Source organism: Dama dama, chromosome X, assembly GCF_033118175.1.
Source record: "Dama dama isolate Ldn47 chromosome X, ASM3311817v1, whole genome shotgun sequence".
Lineage (NCBI taxonomy): Eukaryota > Metazoa > Chordata > Mammalia > Artiodactyla > Cervidae > Dama > Dama dama.
Genome location: NC_083714.1, coordinates 84,935,005 through 84,952,553, shown reverse-complemented (window position 1 = coordinate 84,952,553; position 17,549 = coordinate 84,935,005). Strand labels below are relative to the sequence as shown.

At 36.5% G+C, this 17,549-nt stretch overlaps 1 protein-coding gene across 4 annotated transcripts in view; it reads left to right on the top strand.

The window, feature by feature from the left end:
- Window positions 1-17,549, top strand: part of ATP7A (ATPase copper transporting alpha) — a 140,776-nt gene that overhangs the window by 108,355 nt on the left and 14,872 nt on the right. For 3 of the 4 annotated variants that reach the window (XM_061137116.1, XM_061137114.1, XM_061137115.1), the window contains 10 exons: window positions 310-386; window positions 585-810; window positions 1,908-2,141; window positions 3,414-3,505; window positions 5,318-5,445; window positions 6,447-6,601; window positions 6,812-6,946; window positions 10,335-10,529; window positions 14,483-14,665; window positions 16,350-16,566. In XM_061137116.1, the coding sequence (XP_060993099.1) occupies window positions 310-386; window positions 585-810; window positions 1,908-2,141; window positions 3,414-3,505; window positions 5,318-5,445; window positions 6,447-6,601; window positions 6,812-6,946; window positions 10,335-10,529; window positions 14,483-14,665; window positions 16,350-16,566 (1,642 nt within the window). The remainder of the gene's footprint in view (window positions 1-309; window positions 387-584; window positions 811-1,907; window positions 2,142-3,413; window positions 3,506-5,317; window positions 5,446-6,446; window positions 6,602-6,811; window positions 6,947-10,334; window positions 10,530-14,482; window positions 14,666-16,349; window positions 16,567-17,549) is intronic. The other variant, XM_061137117.1, reaches the window with a different exon arrangement.

The window sequence follows — 17,549 nt, the reverse complement described above, 5'->3', positions numbered from 1 at the left end:
AACATTTATTTCTTTGATGAAAGACTAGAAACAAAGATAATTAAGAGAAGGAATGGAGAAGGATATAGCAACCCACTCCAGTATTCTGGCCTGGAGAGTTCCACGGACAGAGGAGCCTGGTGGCTACAGTCTGAGGCGTCAAAACAGACACGACTGAGCATGCAAGAGAAGGAAGCACATCTTCATCTTTATATTCCCCATAGTGATTTGCATTTGAATTATTCTTAATGACAATACCACAGCTTAAAGTTTCTGTACATAATGTTTATACATTCAGAGAAATAATTGTTTTCTCATGAATTTCCTTAGAGCTTAGGTTTTGAAGCTTCTTTGGTCAAGAAGGACCGGTCAGCAAGCCACCTAGACCATAAACGAGAAATAAGACAGTAAGTACTTTTGGAGTGTCAGTAAAAAACAGATTTTGATTTATATTTACAAATTTAACATACTGTTAGCATGTCAGTTATTTTTTCAGTAGCATCCTTACACTGGGTAGGAATTGGTCACAAGTTATATTTCGCTATGGTACACAGAATCTTTAACCATTAGATGTTTACTCAAATGATCTTTCTTTTCTATATTAGATGGCGACGGGCCTTTCTTGTGAGCCTGTTTTTCTGTATACCTGTAATGGGACTGATGATATATATGATGGTTATGGACCACCATCTTGCAAGTCTTCACCATAATCAGAACATGAGTCAAGAAGAAATGATCAGCATTCATTCTTCTATGTTCCTGGAGCGCCAGATCCTGCCAGGATTGTCCATTATGAATTTGCTATCTTTTTTATTGTGTGTTCCTGTACAGGCAAGTGAAATGTTAGCAAGTATATTTGTTAATAATGAAAACTAGTCAAAACTAGTAGGTGAGGCTATTTTCAACTGTATGACAAATAGTGGCCAAAAGTATGATCATTTTATGCTGGATGCTTTACAAAAATAATCTTAAACTGAGGGTTAAAGTAGATATGAATTTCATGTTAATCCCTAAAGGACACTGTTTAACGACAGAGCAAATAATAAGAGTTCAATTCATATTTAGATATGAATTTGGCATTCATATCTGCCACTCTGTATAATTTCATATTTAAAGTTATTATAATAATAAAATGTTATTTTATTTCTTTATATTTTCATTAAAATTATTTTATATTATATATTTTATTTTAGCATATTTATTATTTATTCTATTAAATAATCATAACTGATATTATTATTATTATTTTTCCATGGCACTTAAGTTCATTGTTTTCTGTATGTTTTCAGCTCTTCTTTTTAGATAGATTTTTCCTGTGGAACACTTCTAATAGATTTATTCCTTTTTCTGATCCTCATAAAAAGCAATAATGATTTTTAAAACATCCTATTATGTTTCTCTAACTAGTTAAAAATAAGCTTTTCAGTTATATTTCTAATGAAAACAGTGGACAGATCCAGTAGCTTGTGATGTACCATTGGGTTGAATTCTGAATCGTTGTCAAAGAATATAATTCTTTCCCTAGTTCTTGTTTTTTGCTAGCTTCAAAAGAAAAATCCAAGAATCATTTGACTTTCTTTATATTATGGAATATTCATTGAATCATAGAGGATGGCTGCCAAGGGCTTTACAGCAATTTGAATCCCTACACACATGTATCTGCTAAACTACAAACACTTTTGTTTCAGCTTTAAAAAAGCCCTAGGGGAATTTCTCCATGGCCTGGGTTCGATCCCTGATGGGGGAACTAAGGTTCCCGCAAGCCATGTGGTGTGGCTAAAAAAAAAAAAAATTCTCCTTGGTTGTTTATGGATTGGATAAAAGCCGAAGGAAGTTAACATTGATACTTTATCTTAGTTATTGTGGTATAAACATGAATTTCAGCTTTTTTAAAAAAAAAAGCACTGATCAGTGTTTCTGTATTACAGTTTTTTGGAGGCTGGCACTTCTATATTCAGGCCTACAAAGCACTGAAGCATAAAACTGCAAATATGGATGTATTGATTGTGCTGGCAACCACCATTGCATTTGCTTACTCTTTGGTTATTCTTCTGGTTGCAATGCATGAGAGAGCCAAAGTGAACCCTGTTACTTTCTTTGACACACCTCCTATGCTATTTGTGTTTATTGCACTAGGCCGGTGGCTGGAACATGTAGCAAAGGTAAAGTAAAAAAGGGTGACATTTGTTAAAAATCTTGGGTAGATAAATGACTATAATATTTTCTAGACCAATTATTGGAAGTATACATTGATTTATGTTGTTAACCATGTACTAAAATAAATATTCTTATTTTAGCAGTATTTTAGGTTAAGTATTCCTTTGGAGGGCTTCCTGGTGGGTCAGTGGTAAAGAATCTGCCTATAATCAATGGTTTGATCCCTGGGTCAGGAAGATCCTCTGCAGGAGGGCACAGCAACCTACTCCAGTATTCTTGCCTGGGAAATCCCATGGACAGAAGAGCCTGATGGGCTATAGTCCAAAGGGTCAAAAGAGTTGGACACGACTGAGCAAACTAAACACAAGCACAAGACAAGCACATTTTACTTACATCACATTATTAATGGAAAAACTGATGTGACCACAAGATTTAAAATAACGATGGAAAAAAATTCACCCACAGTCCTATGCTATAATGGAAATAACTTTCCAATCCTATTCCATATTCATTTATATTTTACAGCGTGGCAAATATGGTATATATACCACTTTGTACCCTTTACATTTTAAAGTTTTTCCCCTATTTTTACAGTCTAGATAATTATTCAGTATTTCTAAATAATACTCTCTCAAGTCTTTGTGCTATAATTTACTGAACCATTCTGCTTTTGTTCTAAGTTAGATTGTTTCCAGTGTTTAATTTTAGATAATCCTGCATCAAACATATTCTGTTTAATAGTTATTTCTGTTGAATTAATATCTTAGGATAAATTACAAAAGATATGGCTAAAGGACATAAATTTTTCTATGGCTCATGCTATTAATCTTAACAATTTTTGCCATCAAGAGTATGTAAGTAGTTTTACTACAACTTCATCAGCACTGATTCCTATCTAAATTTTTGCCAAGTTAATAGGTATTAAATGGTATCATAGAGTTGCTCTAGTTTTCATTTCTATTAGTATCAGGAATAAACATTATTCTACATATCAGGTATTATATTTCTTCTTAAATGAATTGCTTATTTATGTCCTTTGCCTTTGTACCTATTGGGTTCTGATGTTTTTCTCATTAATTTACAATATTTTTATGAATTATACCTAACAATATATTTTATATTTTGTGTACTTTTTTATTTTCTAAGTCAGACGTCTTCTGATATGAATTAATTAACATTCCTAAAGTGGTCTCTTAGGTAAATGTTAAAGATTGTCTTTATTTTACATAAGACTTTTTCTTCCTTAGCATTGTTTACATGTGTGTTTTAATTTATAGGGCAAAACATCAGAGGCTCTTGCCAAACTAATTTCACTACAAGCTACAGAAGCAACTATTGTAACTCTTGACTCTGATAATATCCTCTTGAGGTATTTACCTTCATTATTCCTCCTCTTTTTTAACTTTTAGGAAAGATATTGAATATACACAGAAGTAGAGAGAAGGGTGGGGCTTCACTGGTGGCTCAGTGGTAAAGAATCTGCCTGCAATGAAGGAGACATGGGTTCTATCCCTGGGTTGGGAAGGTCCACTGGAGTAGGAAATGGCAACCCACTCCACTATTCTTGCCTGGAAAATTCCATGGACAGAGGAGCCTGGAGGCTACAGTCCATGGGGTCGCAAAGAGTCGAACATGACTTGGTGACTGGGCACACACCAGGGTATAATGAACCCACATAATCTTTCTCCAGGATTTAACAATTATTCACATTTTGCCACACTTTACTTCATCTGTGTGATCTTTCTTTTTTTTGTTGTAGTAGAATTTTAAAGTAAATCCCAGTCATATGGTTTTACTGCCAATATTCCTGTTGTATCTTTAAAAAAAGACATATTCTTATATAATTTAATACCATATTGCATCTAAGAAAATGAACAATAATTCTTTAATATGGTCTAATACACAGTCCTTATTAACATTTCTCCTGTTGTCTCCAAAATGTTTTGAGTTTCTTTGTTTAAAATGGAATTCAAAGTCCATGTGTTATTGTATTTGACTAACATGTATTTTTTATTTTTGAGTTATAGTTGATGTATGATATTATGTGTTGCAAGTATATAGTATAGTGATTCACAATTTAAAAGGTTATGTACGTTGTCATTTGTAGTTATTATAAAATACTGGCTATATTCCCCATATTGAACAATATATTCTTGTAGGTTTTTTTGTACCTAATGGTTTGTACCTCTTAATCCCTTACCTCTGTTGCTCTTCACCGTTCCCTCTCCCCACTGATAACCCCTAGTTTGTTCTCTGTATCTGTGAATCTGATTCTTTTTTATTATATTCACTGGTTTGTTGTATTTTTTAGATTGCACATATATAATAAATGATATCATACAGTATAAGAACTTGTGGTGCAGTGGTAAAGATCCTAGGGAGTTGGGCACAACTGAGTGAATAAGCACAGCACAGCCAGTACAGGAGATGTGGGTTTGATCCCTAGGTCAGGAAGATCCCCTGCAGAAGGAAATGGCTACCTACTCCCTTATTCTTGTCCAGAGAATCCCATGCACAGAGGAGCCTGGCAAGCTACAGGCCATGGGGTCACAAAGAATCGAACACAACTGAACACATGTACACACGCACACACATCATACAATATTTGTCTTTCTCCTGACATGTTTGCTTTAATCTAGAACAACTCCTCTCTCCAGTTCTCCCTCCCTCATTTCTTGCTGCTCCTCCCTCTCTCCATACATTTAACTTGTTAAAGACACATCTGTCAGTTGTCCCTGAAAATATCCTACAGTCGATTTGTCTCTGTTTCCTTCTGGAATCATTTAACTTGTTCTGTAACTCCTTTATTACCTGTAAACTGAAAGTTAGAGCTAAAGACTTGATTAGATTTCATTCTTTTGTATTTCTCATTTCTGTCCTTATAAAATTGTGTAAATAAGTTGTTTTGTTAAATAAAACCTATTACTTTATTTCTAAAGCTTTCATGTATTTGTTCAATGACTATTCAGCAAGTATTTAGAGTGCTACTTTGTGCCAGGCACTGAGCTATTCCCCAACAATGAAAAGGACTGACTGACATTGTAGTTCTTAAGTGTTGGTTCTAACTTCCATTGGTAGCAGTTATGGGGCCACAAGCGTGATGTGAACTATAAAGCCTGCATGGAAAGATCAGAAGGAAAAGCAGATTTTCATAGTGCCTTTTATTTTAACTCATATGTAGTGAAGAGCAAGTGGATGTGGAACTTGTACAACGTGGAGACATTATTAAAGTGGTTCCAGGAGGCAAATTTCCAGTAGATGGGCGTGTTATTGAAGGACATTCTATGGTAGATGAATCCCTCATCACAGGTATGTTCTTTCAGAGGATCATGACATTAAGGTGAAGTGAATCCAAAGTATTAATTAAAAATAGGCATGAAAGGTGAAGAGCTTTTTATAGAAACTGTAGACTGAATAAATAATAAGCATAGAGAATATGAGTTATTTTTAAGACTGTATTGAATCAATTTCTGCAGATTTACTTTGTGATTTTACTTATACTACTGAAGGCTCTTTTTCACTGAAGATTGTTAATTACTAGAATGTATAACCAGAAGAAGTTGTCATATCCTGCTGTAGAGCCCAATAGACTTTGGCAGATTTTCCTGAGTTCCTGCCCTAAAGACCCATCTAGTCTTAGCTGGGATAGGACTCCAGGTTTTCAACATCAGGGTCAGCTCTAAAGAGGATAGACCTGGAGTAGTTTTAGAGATCTTAGATAACTAAGGCCAGTCCAAAGTATAACCAAACTAACACTTTTCCTACCTCCACCCTTATCACAGTACCAGAAGAGGCTCAGCTTATGAACTGCATGTGAAAATAATTTAGGATTCTTCGTTTCTCAGTAGGGGTGCTATTGCTCATTTGGATGGGACAGTTCTTAGTTCCGTCTGACTATCCTGTACATTATGGTACATTTAGTATCCCTGATCCTGACCCACTAGGTTGGAGTAGCAATACCCTGTGCCCCATCCATAGTTATTACAGACAAGAACTCTCTTACATTTATAAATGCTCCTTGGAAACAGGTTGAGAACCAATGATCTAAGACTAGTGTGGAGTTCCAAAAGTACTTACCAAAAGAGTTAACACATTAGGTTTTTCCAGTTTAAGATATATATCCCTGGGGTTTGGCCCAGAACTGGTATAAGGAAAAAGTCAGGCAGTTTTCACCTAGGTGTTTGTCCAGATTCTGTTGCATGAAGGAAGAATCTCCTTTCTAGATGATTTTTTGATAATTAACAAATAATGGTGTATTTCAAGATAGTATTTACTTATGCTCCCTAAATCTATCTTTTTTCCTTACATAGGAGAGGCAATGCCTGTGGCAAAGAAATCTGGAAGCACAGTGATTGCTGGTTCCATTAACCAGAATGGGTCACTCCTTATCCGTGCAACCCATGTTGGAGCAGACACAACCCTTTCTCAAATTGTCAAACTTGTAGAGGAGGCACAAACGTCAAAGGTAACTTAACTCCCTAGGAACAGAAAGCATTTTCGTTAAAGCCCACTCAGTATAAATCTTGGGCTAGTTTTGTTGGTTCCTTTGTTTAATTCGTTATATTAATATGGAGTTTATTAAAATATTTCTGCTCAATACTACACATACTCTGTATTCATTATCAAAACAAGAGACTTTCACATACATATCATTATTATTATTTTTTAATTCTAGGCTCCTATCCAGCAGTTTGCAGACAAACTCAGTGGCTACTTTGTTCCTTTTATTGTTATTCTTTCCATTGCTACCCTTTTGGTTTGGATTATAATTGGATTTCTGAATTTTGAAATCGTGGAAACCTACTTTCCCGTGAGTGACTTATAAACATCTCTTTATCATATATAAAACAGTTTGTGAATCTTTTGCATAAGTAATTAATTTGGAAATAACTTTAATAATTACTGGTATCTTTAACAAACTGGAGTGAGAAGCTGATAAGAATAACTTTTGCATTTCTGTAGACATAAAAGATTTCCTTTTGGAAAGATTTTTTTCATTATAACTTGTGATTTTCCAAAAGCAACTACAGGCATACCTTGTTTTAGTGCATTTTGCTTTATTGCGCTTTGCAGATATTGTGTTTTTTACAAATTGAAGGTTTGTGTCAACCCTGTGTCGAACAAGTCTATTGATGACATTTTTACAGCAGCATTACTTTTTAAATAAGGTATATACATATTTCTTTGGCCTTTTTTAGGCTTCCCTGTTAGTTCAGTCGGTAAAGAAACTGCCTGCAGTGCAGGAGACACGGGTTCAATCCCTGGATCAGGAAGATCCCTTGGAGAAGGAAATGGCAACCCACTCCAGTATTTTTGCCTGGAAAATCCTATAGACACAGGAGCCTGGTGGGCTACCATCTATGGGGTTGCAAGAGTCAGATACGACCTAGCAACTAAACCAACACCAGACGTATTTCTTTAGAGATAATGATATTTCATACTTAATAGACCACAGTATAGTGTACAGTATGGGCTTCCCTGGTGGCTCAGTTGGTAAAGAATCACCTGAAATGCAGGAGACCTGGGTTTGATCCCTGGGTAAGGAAGATCCCCTGGAGAAGGGAATGGCAACCCACTACAGTATTCTTGCCTGGAGAATTCCATGGACAGAAGAGCCTGGTGAGCTACTGTCATGAGGTCGCAGAATCAGACATGACTGAGCGGCTAACACACACACACAGTGTATAGTATAGTATAAATATAACTTTTACCTTCTTTGGGAAATCAAAAATTCTTGTGACTCACTTTATTTTGGTGGTCTGAAACTGAACCCACAATATCTCTGAGGTATGCCTATAATAGGTTATTGATATCATTATCAGTAACCTCAGATAGGCAGATGACACCACCCTTATGGCAGAAAGTGAAGAAGAACTAAAGAGCCTCTTGATGAAAGTGAAAGAGGAGAGTGAAAAAGCTGGCTTAAAACTCAACATTCAAAAAGTGAAGATCGTGGCATCTGGTCCCATCACTTCATGGCAAATAGATGGGGAAACAGTGGAAACAGTGACAGACTTTCTTTTCTTGGGCTCCAAAATCACTGCAGATGGTGACTGCAGCCATGAAATTAAAAGACACTTGCACCTTGGAAGAAAAGCTATGACCAACCTAGACAGCATATTAAAAAGCAGAGACATTACTTTGCTGACAAAGGTCTGTCTAATCACAGCTGTGGTTTTTCCAGTAGTCATGTATGTATGTGAGGGTTGGACCATAAAGAAAGCTGAGTGCTGAAGAACTGGTGCTTTTGAACTGTGGTGTTGGAGGAGACTCTTGAAAGTCTGTTGGACTGCAAGGAGATCCAACCAGTCCATCCTAAAGTAAATCAGTCCTGAATGTTCATTGGAAGGACTGATGCTGAAGCTGAAGCTCCAATACTTTGGCCACCTGATGCGAAGAGCCGACTCATTAGAGAAGACCCTGATGCTGGAAAAGATTGAAGGCAGGAGGAGAAGGGGATGACAGAGGATGAGATGGTTGGATGGCATCACTGACTCAATGGACATGAGTTTGAGCAAGCTCCGGGAGATGATGATAGGGAAGTCTGATGTGCTGCAGTCCATGGGATTGTAGAGTCGGACACAGCTGAGTGACTGAACTCAATTGATGCCTGACCTTTCACATTTTATACATAGTCTCAATCCTAGCATGATTTTGCTTTCACAAAGGACTATGGATATATTTTTAAAGTTTCTGTCACCATCAGTGTGATCTGAAGTCAATTTAATTTCTCTTTGAGCTTCAGTTTCCTCAAGTGAGATTTTAATAATACTCATCCAACATAACTTGCAGTTGTTGTATAAGTTAAATGATGTATTAGCAACTCTTTGTAATTTATTGAAATCTTTATAAATATAAGGTAATATTAATGTCTGCTTCTCTCAAAGTCTATGATAGTCTCTATGGTATGGTGTCATAAAGTGGTGTAGTAAACCTGGACTGTGCCTCATGTTAGAGATATAACCTTTAATTCACTTAACTTCTCTTATCTTCAGTTTTGTCATCTCTAACATAGTGATAATAATACCTAAATTTCAGGATTGGAATTAAGGTATACATTTAAGACATATAGGAAAGCATAAGCTTAGATGTCTATGAAAATCCCTTCCAGTTCTCTCTCTGTATAACTCTTAGATGATCACTTTGTTTAAGTATTTGAGAACTTAGTAAGAATACAGCACTGTAAAACCATTATTACTAAGAAGATCTTTGTTGTATTTTTTTTAAATGCATGCTATATATACATTGTTTCATAGTGTTTGTCCCTTCAATTAAAGAACAGGTAGAATCAGAACATCTATTCCATGATGTGATCATTAGTATAATATTAAAAAGTTTCTTGAAATGATTCATATTGGTTAAATTGGAGAAGGCAGTGGCAACCCACTCCAGTATTCTTGCCTGGAGAATCCCACGGACTGTAGCCTGTCAGGCTTCTCTGTCCACGGGGTCGCAAGGGTTGGACATGACTTAGTGACGAAACCACCACCCATTGGTTAAATACTCACTAAACAAGAGGATTGCTGGGAAGTATTTTGGAATGTGTCTCCTTCATGAATTTTTCTCATGGGTTCAGAGGGTCTTAGGAGATTTCTCATAATACTATCAATCATTTTTACTCATGGATGCACATACTCAATGTCAGTAAGAGCTATACTACCAGATAACACTCATTAACATTGCTTTGTCCAAAAGAATTTTATTGAGATGTAATTACGCAACCTTTGCAAACTGAGTGATTTTTCTCATTGTCTTCAAAGAATAGTGTGAAAGGCAATTTTATGGTCTTAGTATATAGAAGGACAGAATTATTTTTGTTTTGGGTCAAATTTGTTGAGAATTAGGTCCCATGTTTGCAGCTATTTCTGAAAGTCCCTAATAAAAACACTTACTCTCAATGTGGGGAGTGGAGAAACTTACTTTTCTTGTTTTTTATATTCACTCCATAGTATGTAACTCTGGAATCAGCAAAATTGAAATCTTAAATTTTAGAACTGTAACTTGTTTACAGTTACGTCAACAATTTCTTATATTCATAAAAGAAAAAAAGTGTTTTCTTACTAGTAATTAAAACATGTTGATAGCTAAGTAGGATTATGTGTTACTACAGAATTGTGGTTTTATCTAGAGTTATGCTTTGTTCTTTTTGTTTTATTCAGCTACAAATCAGTAATCAAAATTCTTATTTTCTTCTCAAGGGCTACAACAGAAGTATATCCCGAACAGAAACAATAATACGCTTTGCTTTCCAAGCCTCTATCACAGTTCTGTGCATTGCATGCCCCTGTTCACTGGGACTGGCCACTCCAACTGCTGTGATGGTGGGTACAGGAGTAGGTGCTCAAAATGGCATACTAATCAAAGGTGGTGAGCCATTGGAGATGGCTCATAAGGTAAGATAGTTCCTAGAACTAAGAGTTGTCTCATCCAAACTGGCAATAGCACCCCTACTGAAAAACAGTCTTCAATTATTTCTACATTGCCCATAAGCTGAGCTTCTTCTGTCATTGTCCTGAGGGTGGAGGTAGGAAAGGTGTTATTTTGGTTCTGCTCTGAATTGGCAGAGAGTATAAGATCTCTTCTCCAGAGCTACTCTCTTTAGAGTATACCCTCGTGTGGAAAACCTAGAGTCCTGTCCCAACTCATTCTAGACTGGTCTTTAGGGCAGGAAGATATCATAGATACTTGCTGAGGCAATTTGCCCAAGTCTATCAGGCTTCTCATCTATTTGGGTGTGACTCCATGTTTGTGCTGTTCAACATTTGATAGGGCTTGCCCTTACTTTCATCTTTGCTGCCACCAGCTGACAGTTTGCAACTATGATTTCAGGAATATATAATCCTGTCCCTGATCTCTCTCATGTTAGAATTTCCATTACAGTCTCAATCAAAGCCACTTAATTTCACTAAAACCATGTTCCTTCTAGTATATTCTTATTATAAGGATATAAATTATATACCCATGCATGTACTAAACACAGAACACAACTTAGAACAGATTTGGAATTTCATCTAGCCAGGGAATACAGGTTACTAATTTTTATAGTAATTTAAGTTTTTATATAATTTCAAACTTAAATAAAATTTGCAAGAATAGTATAAAGAAATCTCACATACACTTTTTTTTTCACATACACTTTACTACAGATATCAGGCTCCTTTCCTAAGAACAAGGACAGTCTCTTACATAAACATAATACAAAGATCAAAATCAAGAAGTTGATACTGATAAAATACTGTTGTCTAATCTGTTGTCCATATTTCAGTTTCCTCAGTTGATTCCATAATCCTTTATATTTATTTCTTCTTTTGTCTGGAATCATGCATTATATTTAGTTGTCATATCTCTTTTGAAGTAATCAGTAAATTTGGCCTTGGAGTACAGAATGAAGCAGGGCAAAGTCTAATAGAGTTTTGCCAAGAGAATGCACTGGTCATAGCAAACACCCTCTTGCAACAACACAAGAGAAGACTCTACATATGGGCATCACCAGAGACTCAATACCAAAATCAGATTGATTACATTCTTTGCAGCCAAAGGTGAAGAAGCTCCATACAGTCAGCAAAAACAAGACTGGGAGGTGATTGTGGCTGAGATCATGAGCTCCTTATTGTCAGACTCAGACTTAAATTGAAGAAAGTAGGGAAAACCACTAGACCATTCAGGTATGACCTAAATCAAATCCCTTAGGATTATACAGCGGAAGTGACAGATTCAAGGGATTAGATCTGATAGAGTACCTGAAGAACTATGGACAGAGGTTCATGACATTGCATAGGAGGCACTGATCAAGACCATCCCCAAGAAAAAGGCAAAATGGTTGTCTGAGGAGGCCTTACAAATAGCTGTGAAAAGAAGAGAAGCAAAAGGCAAAGGAGAAAAGGAAAGATATACCCATTTAAATGCAGAGTTCCAAAGAATAGCAAGGAGAGATAAGAAAGCCTTCCTCAGCAATCAATGCAAAGAAATAGAGGAAAACAATAGAATAGGAAAGACTAGAGACCTCTTCAAGAAAACTAGAGATACCAAGGGAACATTTCATGCAAAGATGGGCACAATAAAGGACAGAAGTTGTATGGACCTAACAGAAGCAGAAGATATTCAGAAGAGGTGGCAAGAATACACAGAAGAACTATACAAAAAAGATCTTCATGACCCACATATTCACGATGGTATGATCACTCACCTAGAGCCAGACATCTTGGAATGTGAAGTCAAGTGGGCCTTAGGAAGCATCACTACGAACAAAGGTAGTGGAGGTGATGGAATTCCAGTTGAGCTATTTCAAATCCTAAAACATGATGCTGTGAAAGTGCTGCGCTCAGTATGCCAGCAAATTTGGAAAACTCAGCAGTGGCCACAGGACTGGAAAGGGTCAGTTTTCATTTCAATCCCAAAGAAAGGCAATGCCAAAGAATGCTCAAACTACTGCACAATTGTACTCATCTCACACGCTAGCAAAATAATGCTCAAAATTCTCCAAGTCAGGCTTCAACAGTACATGAACTGTGAACTTCCAGATGTTCAAGCTGGATTTAGAAAAGGCAGAGGAACCATAGTTCAAATTGCCAACATCCATTGCATCATCGGAAAAGCAAGAGAGTTGCCAAAAAAAAAATCTACTTTTGCTTTATTGACTATGCCAAAGCCTTTGACTGTGTGGATCACAACAAACTGTGGAAAATTCTTAAAGAGATGGGAGTTCCAGAACACCTGGCCTACTTCCTGAGAAATCTGTATGCAGTTCAAGAAGCATCAGTTAGAACTGGACATGGAACAACAGACTGGTTCCAAATAGGAAAAGGACTACGTCAAGACTGTATATCGTCACCCTGCTTATTTAACTTGTATGAGGAGTACATCATGAGAAATGCTGGGCTGGAGGAAGCACAAGCTGGAATCAAGATTGCCGGGAGAAATATCAATAACTTCAGATATGCAGATGACACCCCACTTACGGCAGAAATGAAGAAGAGCTAAAGATCCTCTTGATGAAAGTGAAAGAGGAGAGTGAGAAAGTTGGCTTAAAACTCAACATCAGAAAACTAAAATCATGGCATCTGGTCCCATCACTTCATGGCAAATAGATGGGGAAACAGTAGAAACAGTGACAGATTTTATTTTCTTGGGCTCCAAAATCATTGCAGATGGTGACTGCAGCCATGAAAATTTAAGACTCTTGCTCCTTGGAAGAAAAGCTATGACCAACCTAGACAGCATATTAAAAAGCAGAGACATTACTTTGCCAGCACAGGTCCGTCTGGTCAAGGCTATGGTTTTTCCAGTAGTCATGTATGGATGTGAGAGTTGGACTATAAAGAAAGCTGAGTACCAAAGAATGATGGTTTTGAACTGTGGTGTTGGAGAAGACTCTTGAGAGTCCCTTGGACTGCAAGGAGATCCAACCAGTCCATCCTAAAGGAGATCAGTCCTGGGTGTTCATTAGAAGGACTGATGCTGAAGCTGAAACTCCAATAGTTTGGCTACCTTTTGGGAAGAACTGACTCATTTGAAAATATCCTGATGCTGGGGAAGATTGAAGGCGGGAGGAGAAGGGGATGAGAGAGGATGAGGTGGTTGAATGGCATCACCAACTCAATGGACATGAGTTTGAGTAAGCTCCAGGAGTTGATGATGGACAGGAAGGCCTGGCGTGCTACAGTCCATGGGATTGCAAATATTCAGACATGACTGAGCAATTGAACTGAACTGACCTCTTCTCATCTTGGTTCCTCAAGCTATTCATTTCTCAAGGTTCATTGTCTGAGTTTACTGTGAGGCATCTATGTTCTGTAATTCCAGATTATTCCTCCTTCCTGCCTGATTTGAGTTCCCCTCGTTGATTTCCTGAGCAATATTCTCTGGCCGAGCTTCTCATCTAGACTCAATAAAGTCAAAGCAACCCAGAAGGTTTTAGCTGGTGCACACTTCAAATTAATTACTCAATTATAATTATTTACCTACTGCCCAGAATTTTTTTCCCTACAGATCTAAAATTCATTAGTATTGAAAGTCTTTTTCTTTCCCTAGAGGCAGTAGAGGCATCTCTAAGTTACCTATTAACGGTCAACTCTTAACAGGTAGTTCTAGCTATTTAACACATGTCCGCAGCACATTGAACATTTGCAAGGGAGGGTTATTAGGTATAACTAATGATATTTCTTCCCTTATTGTCCCTTCTTTTTCGTCTCCCAAAGACCCTTTAAGTCCAATTAAATCAAAGTCAGCTTATTAAGAAACAAAATAGTAATGTGTTTGTCACAGTAAACCTTTTTTCTCATTTCTGGAATGCTGATACTAAGAATTATTACGTCATACAATGCGTTCTATTTTGATTTTCTTACAGGTAAAGGTAGTGGTATTTGATAAAACTGGAACCATTACCCATGGAACCCCAGTAGTGAATCAAGTAAAGGTTCTAGTGGAAAGTAACAGAATATCACGCAATAAGATCCTGGCTATTGTGGGAACTGCTGAAAGTAATAGTGAACACCCTCTGGGAGCAGCCATAACCAAATACTGCAAACAGGTACAGTTTTTCCTTTGTTTATTCATGATTTCCATATATAATTGGTATGAAACTACAGAGACTTGTGTTTTCTCATTTTATTTTGTATGTTTTAATTTCTTCATAGAGAAAAGTAAAAAGATGAAAATGAAAATTAACTGTAACCTTACTGCACAGATAACCTCAGTCAACTAAGAAATAAAATAGAAATGAAACATATTTTGGGGAGGAAAATTTAGATAGTTCAGCATTACATAATGCAAAAGGAAAGCCTCATTTCCTGCCCCTTTCTGTAATTTCTCTCTCCAAAGTTTAACAAGTATTAACCTGTTAACAGGCTTTTTGAACAACAGCTTTATTGAGATAAAACTCACATACTCTAAAGTTCATCTTTGTAAAGTGTACAAGTCAATAATTTTTAGTATATTTACAAAAGTGCACATCTGTTAACTACTTTTAGTGTATACATCAACATTTGTTATTTTTAAACTTTACATAGAAAGGTGATAATACAATCACCAGTCTTTGGTATTTTTTTAAAAATTTGTGATTTTTTTTCCTTATCAGGACATACAGATTTGTGTCATTGTTTTTAATGGCTATATTATATTCCATTGTATGATTGGCTTTTTGGCTCTTAAAACCTGTAGTTAACATCCTTGTCAGCTTTTGCAAGTTTATCTCTAATGTTTAATGCCTAGCAATGTAATTGCTGGATCAAGGATAGGTGCAGTTAAATTTTGATGAATGTTACCAATGCTTAAATGGCAAATGTTATCAACACCCACACAAAAAGGTATATCAGTTTATACTTTCACCAGAAGTTGAATGACATTCCCCCACATTCTCACTAACACTTAATTTTTTCCAATTCAGTAAGTAAAAAATATTTATTCGTTGACTGTTTACTTTGCATTGTCTTAATTGTGAATAAGGTTGAGCATCTTTCCACATGCCTATTGGCCATTTGCATTTCTTTCTATATCCTATTTGCTTGTATCTGTTGCCTCTTTTTTTCATAAGATTGTTTACCTTTTCTTATTGATTTGTATAAGTTCTTTGTAAATTATCTCACATAATTTTTCAGTTAAAATGTGGCAGTTTCACTATTGGTGTTGCCATTTCTTTATTTGTTCTTTCCTTTTTACCTATTAACTATTACTGACCTGGCTTCTAAACACCCATATCAAACAATGGAGAGGACAAAGATATAAAGAGCCAGGAAACAGTGATGGTCACCAGAATTCTTTGGCTTACTAAGGACACAGAATCGTAATAGAGAGGCCCTCTGGTAACTAAAGGCTGTGTTCTTTGTTACCCTTTGCCCTGTATTAAATAGAAAATCTAACTTGACAGTAGCATTAAATATCTCTACTGGAAAGGACAGAGAATATTGATAAACCTTCCACATTTTCTTCCCCTAAATTTGGTATAAATCTTACAGAGTGGGATTTTTTAAAAGGTTTATGAGGTTCTCCTGTAACTTTGAACATTATACTCAATGCTCTGTTCCTTTGTCCTTATCAAAACCCACTGTCAAATAGGCAATGATAAGTGACAGTTTTATTCTAAACATTTAGAATTAACCAGGCCTGTAGATTGTATCTAAACATTTAGAATTAACCAGCAGTAATCTTTGATCTTGCTAATGATAACCTTGGATTGTTAGAACAGCAGAGGAAATCCTTCTGTTTCTATTTGTTAGGAGCTGGACACTGAAACCTTGGGTACCTGCATAGATTTCCAGGTTGTGCCAGGCTGTGGCATTAACTGTAAAGTCACCAATATCGAAGGCTTGCTACACAAGAATAACTGGAAGATAGAGGAAAATAATATTAAAAATGCATCCCTGGTTCAAATAGATGAGAGTAATGAACAGTCATCAACTTCGTCTTCCATGATTATTGATGCTCAGTTCTCAAGTAAGCTAATTTTCTTTGTAGTACCAATTATGGGACAGTTATTAACAGGTATCTAACCTTATAAATTGAACTGTTATATAAGAAACAAAGATTAGCGTCATGATTTCATTCTTGTAAATCAGTTTCACCACAGGCCTTCTAATTATTTCACTGAATTGCTGAAGAACATTTTTCAACTTCACTCCTTGATTACAGTAGAAGGTGATAAACCCTAGCTCTAGATGATCTTCCATCTTAGTTCAGCTGTCTTTATTTCTCACCACAGCTGCTCTAGACCTTTTGTATCTTTCACAAGCTCTTATGGCCTTCTCCCTAGTTCTCTAAGCAAATTGTCTGGCTTATTTTTCACACAGAAATTTAAGATTCTCAGATATGTGTTCTTTCAGTTTTATTTTTCCCCAGAATGTTTCCGTTTTCAGAGAAAGAAGTATGCCTCTTCTTACCTAGTGAATCCCCTTATCTTTGCTTCAGATCTCACCCTCTCTTGATTCCTCAAGGACCTCACACTCTGTTACATTATATCCCCTTGCTTCTTTTTTTTTTCCAACTCTTTGTGATAGCTCCTTCTCCTAAACATAGAAACATTTCTCCCATCAAAATCACTATATTCCCATCTAGATTTTTGTCCCATCTGTCTTTTCGTTAATATCCAAACTTCTAGAAGGACTAGTCTAAGCTGGCTGAATTCACTGCACAGTCTGGCTTCTGCCCCATCCATACTAGTGAAACTATTTTAAGTCCACCAATGGCCTTGTTTAGTCCCCTCTCCAGTGGTAAGTTTTCAGTCTTCATTGCTACATGACTTCGCTAAGGCATTTGACAATGTTGACCATTTCTTCTTTCCTAAATTTTTTTTCTCCCTTGATTCCATGACCCTGCTTTCTCTGGAGTCTCCTCTCACCAATTTGGCTGTTCTTTTTAATCCTCACCCGATTGCTCTTTTCTCCTCTCAAATGTTGGGTGTCCTCAGAGTTTTGGTCTTT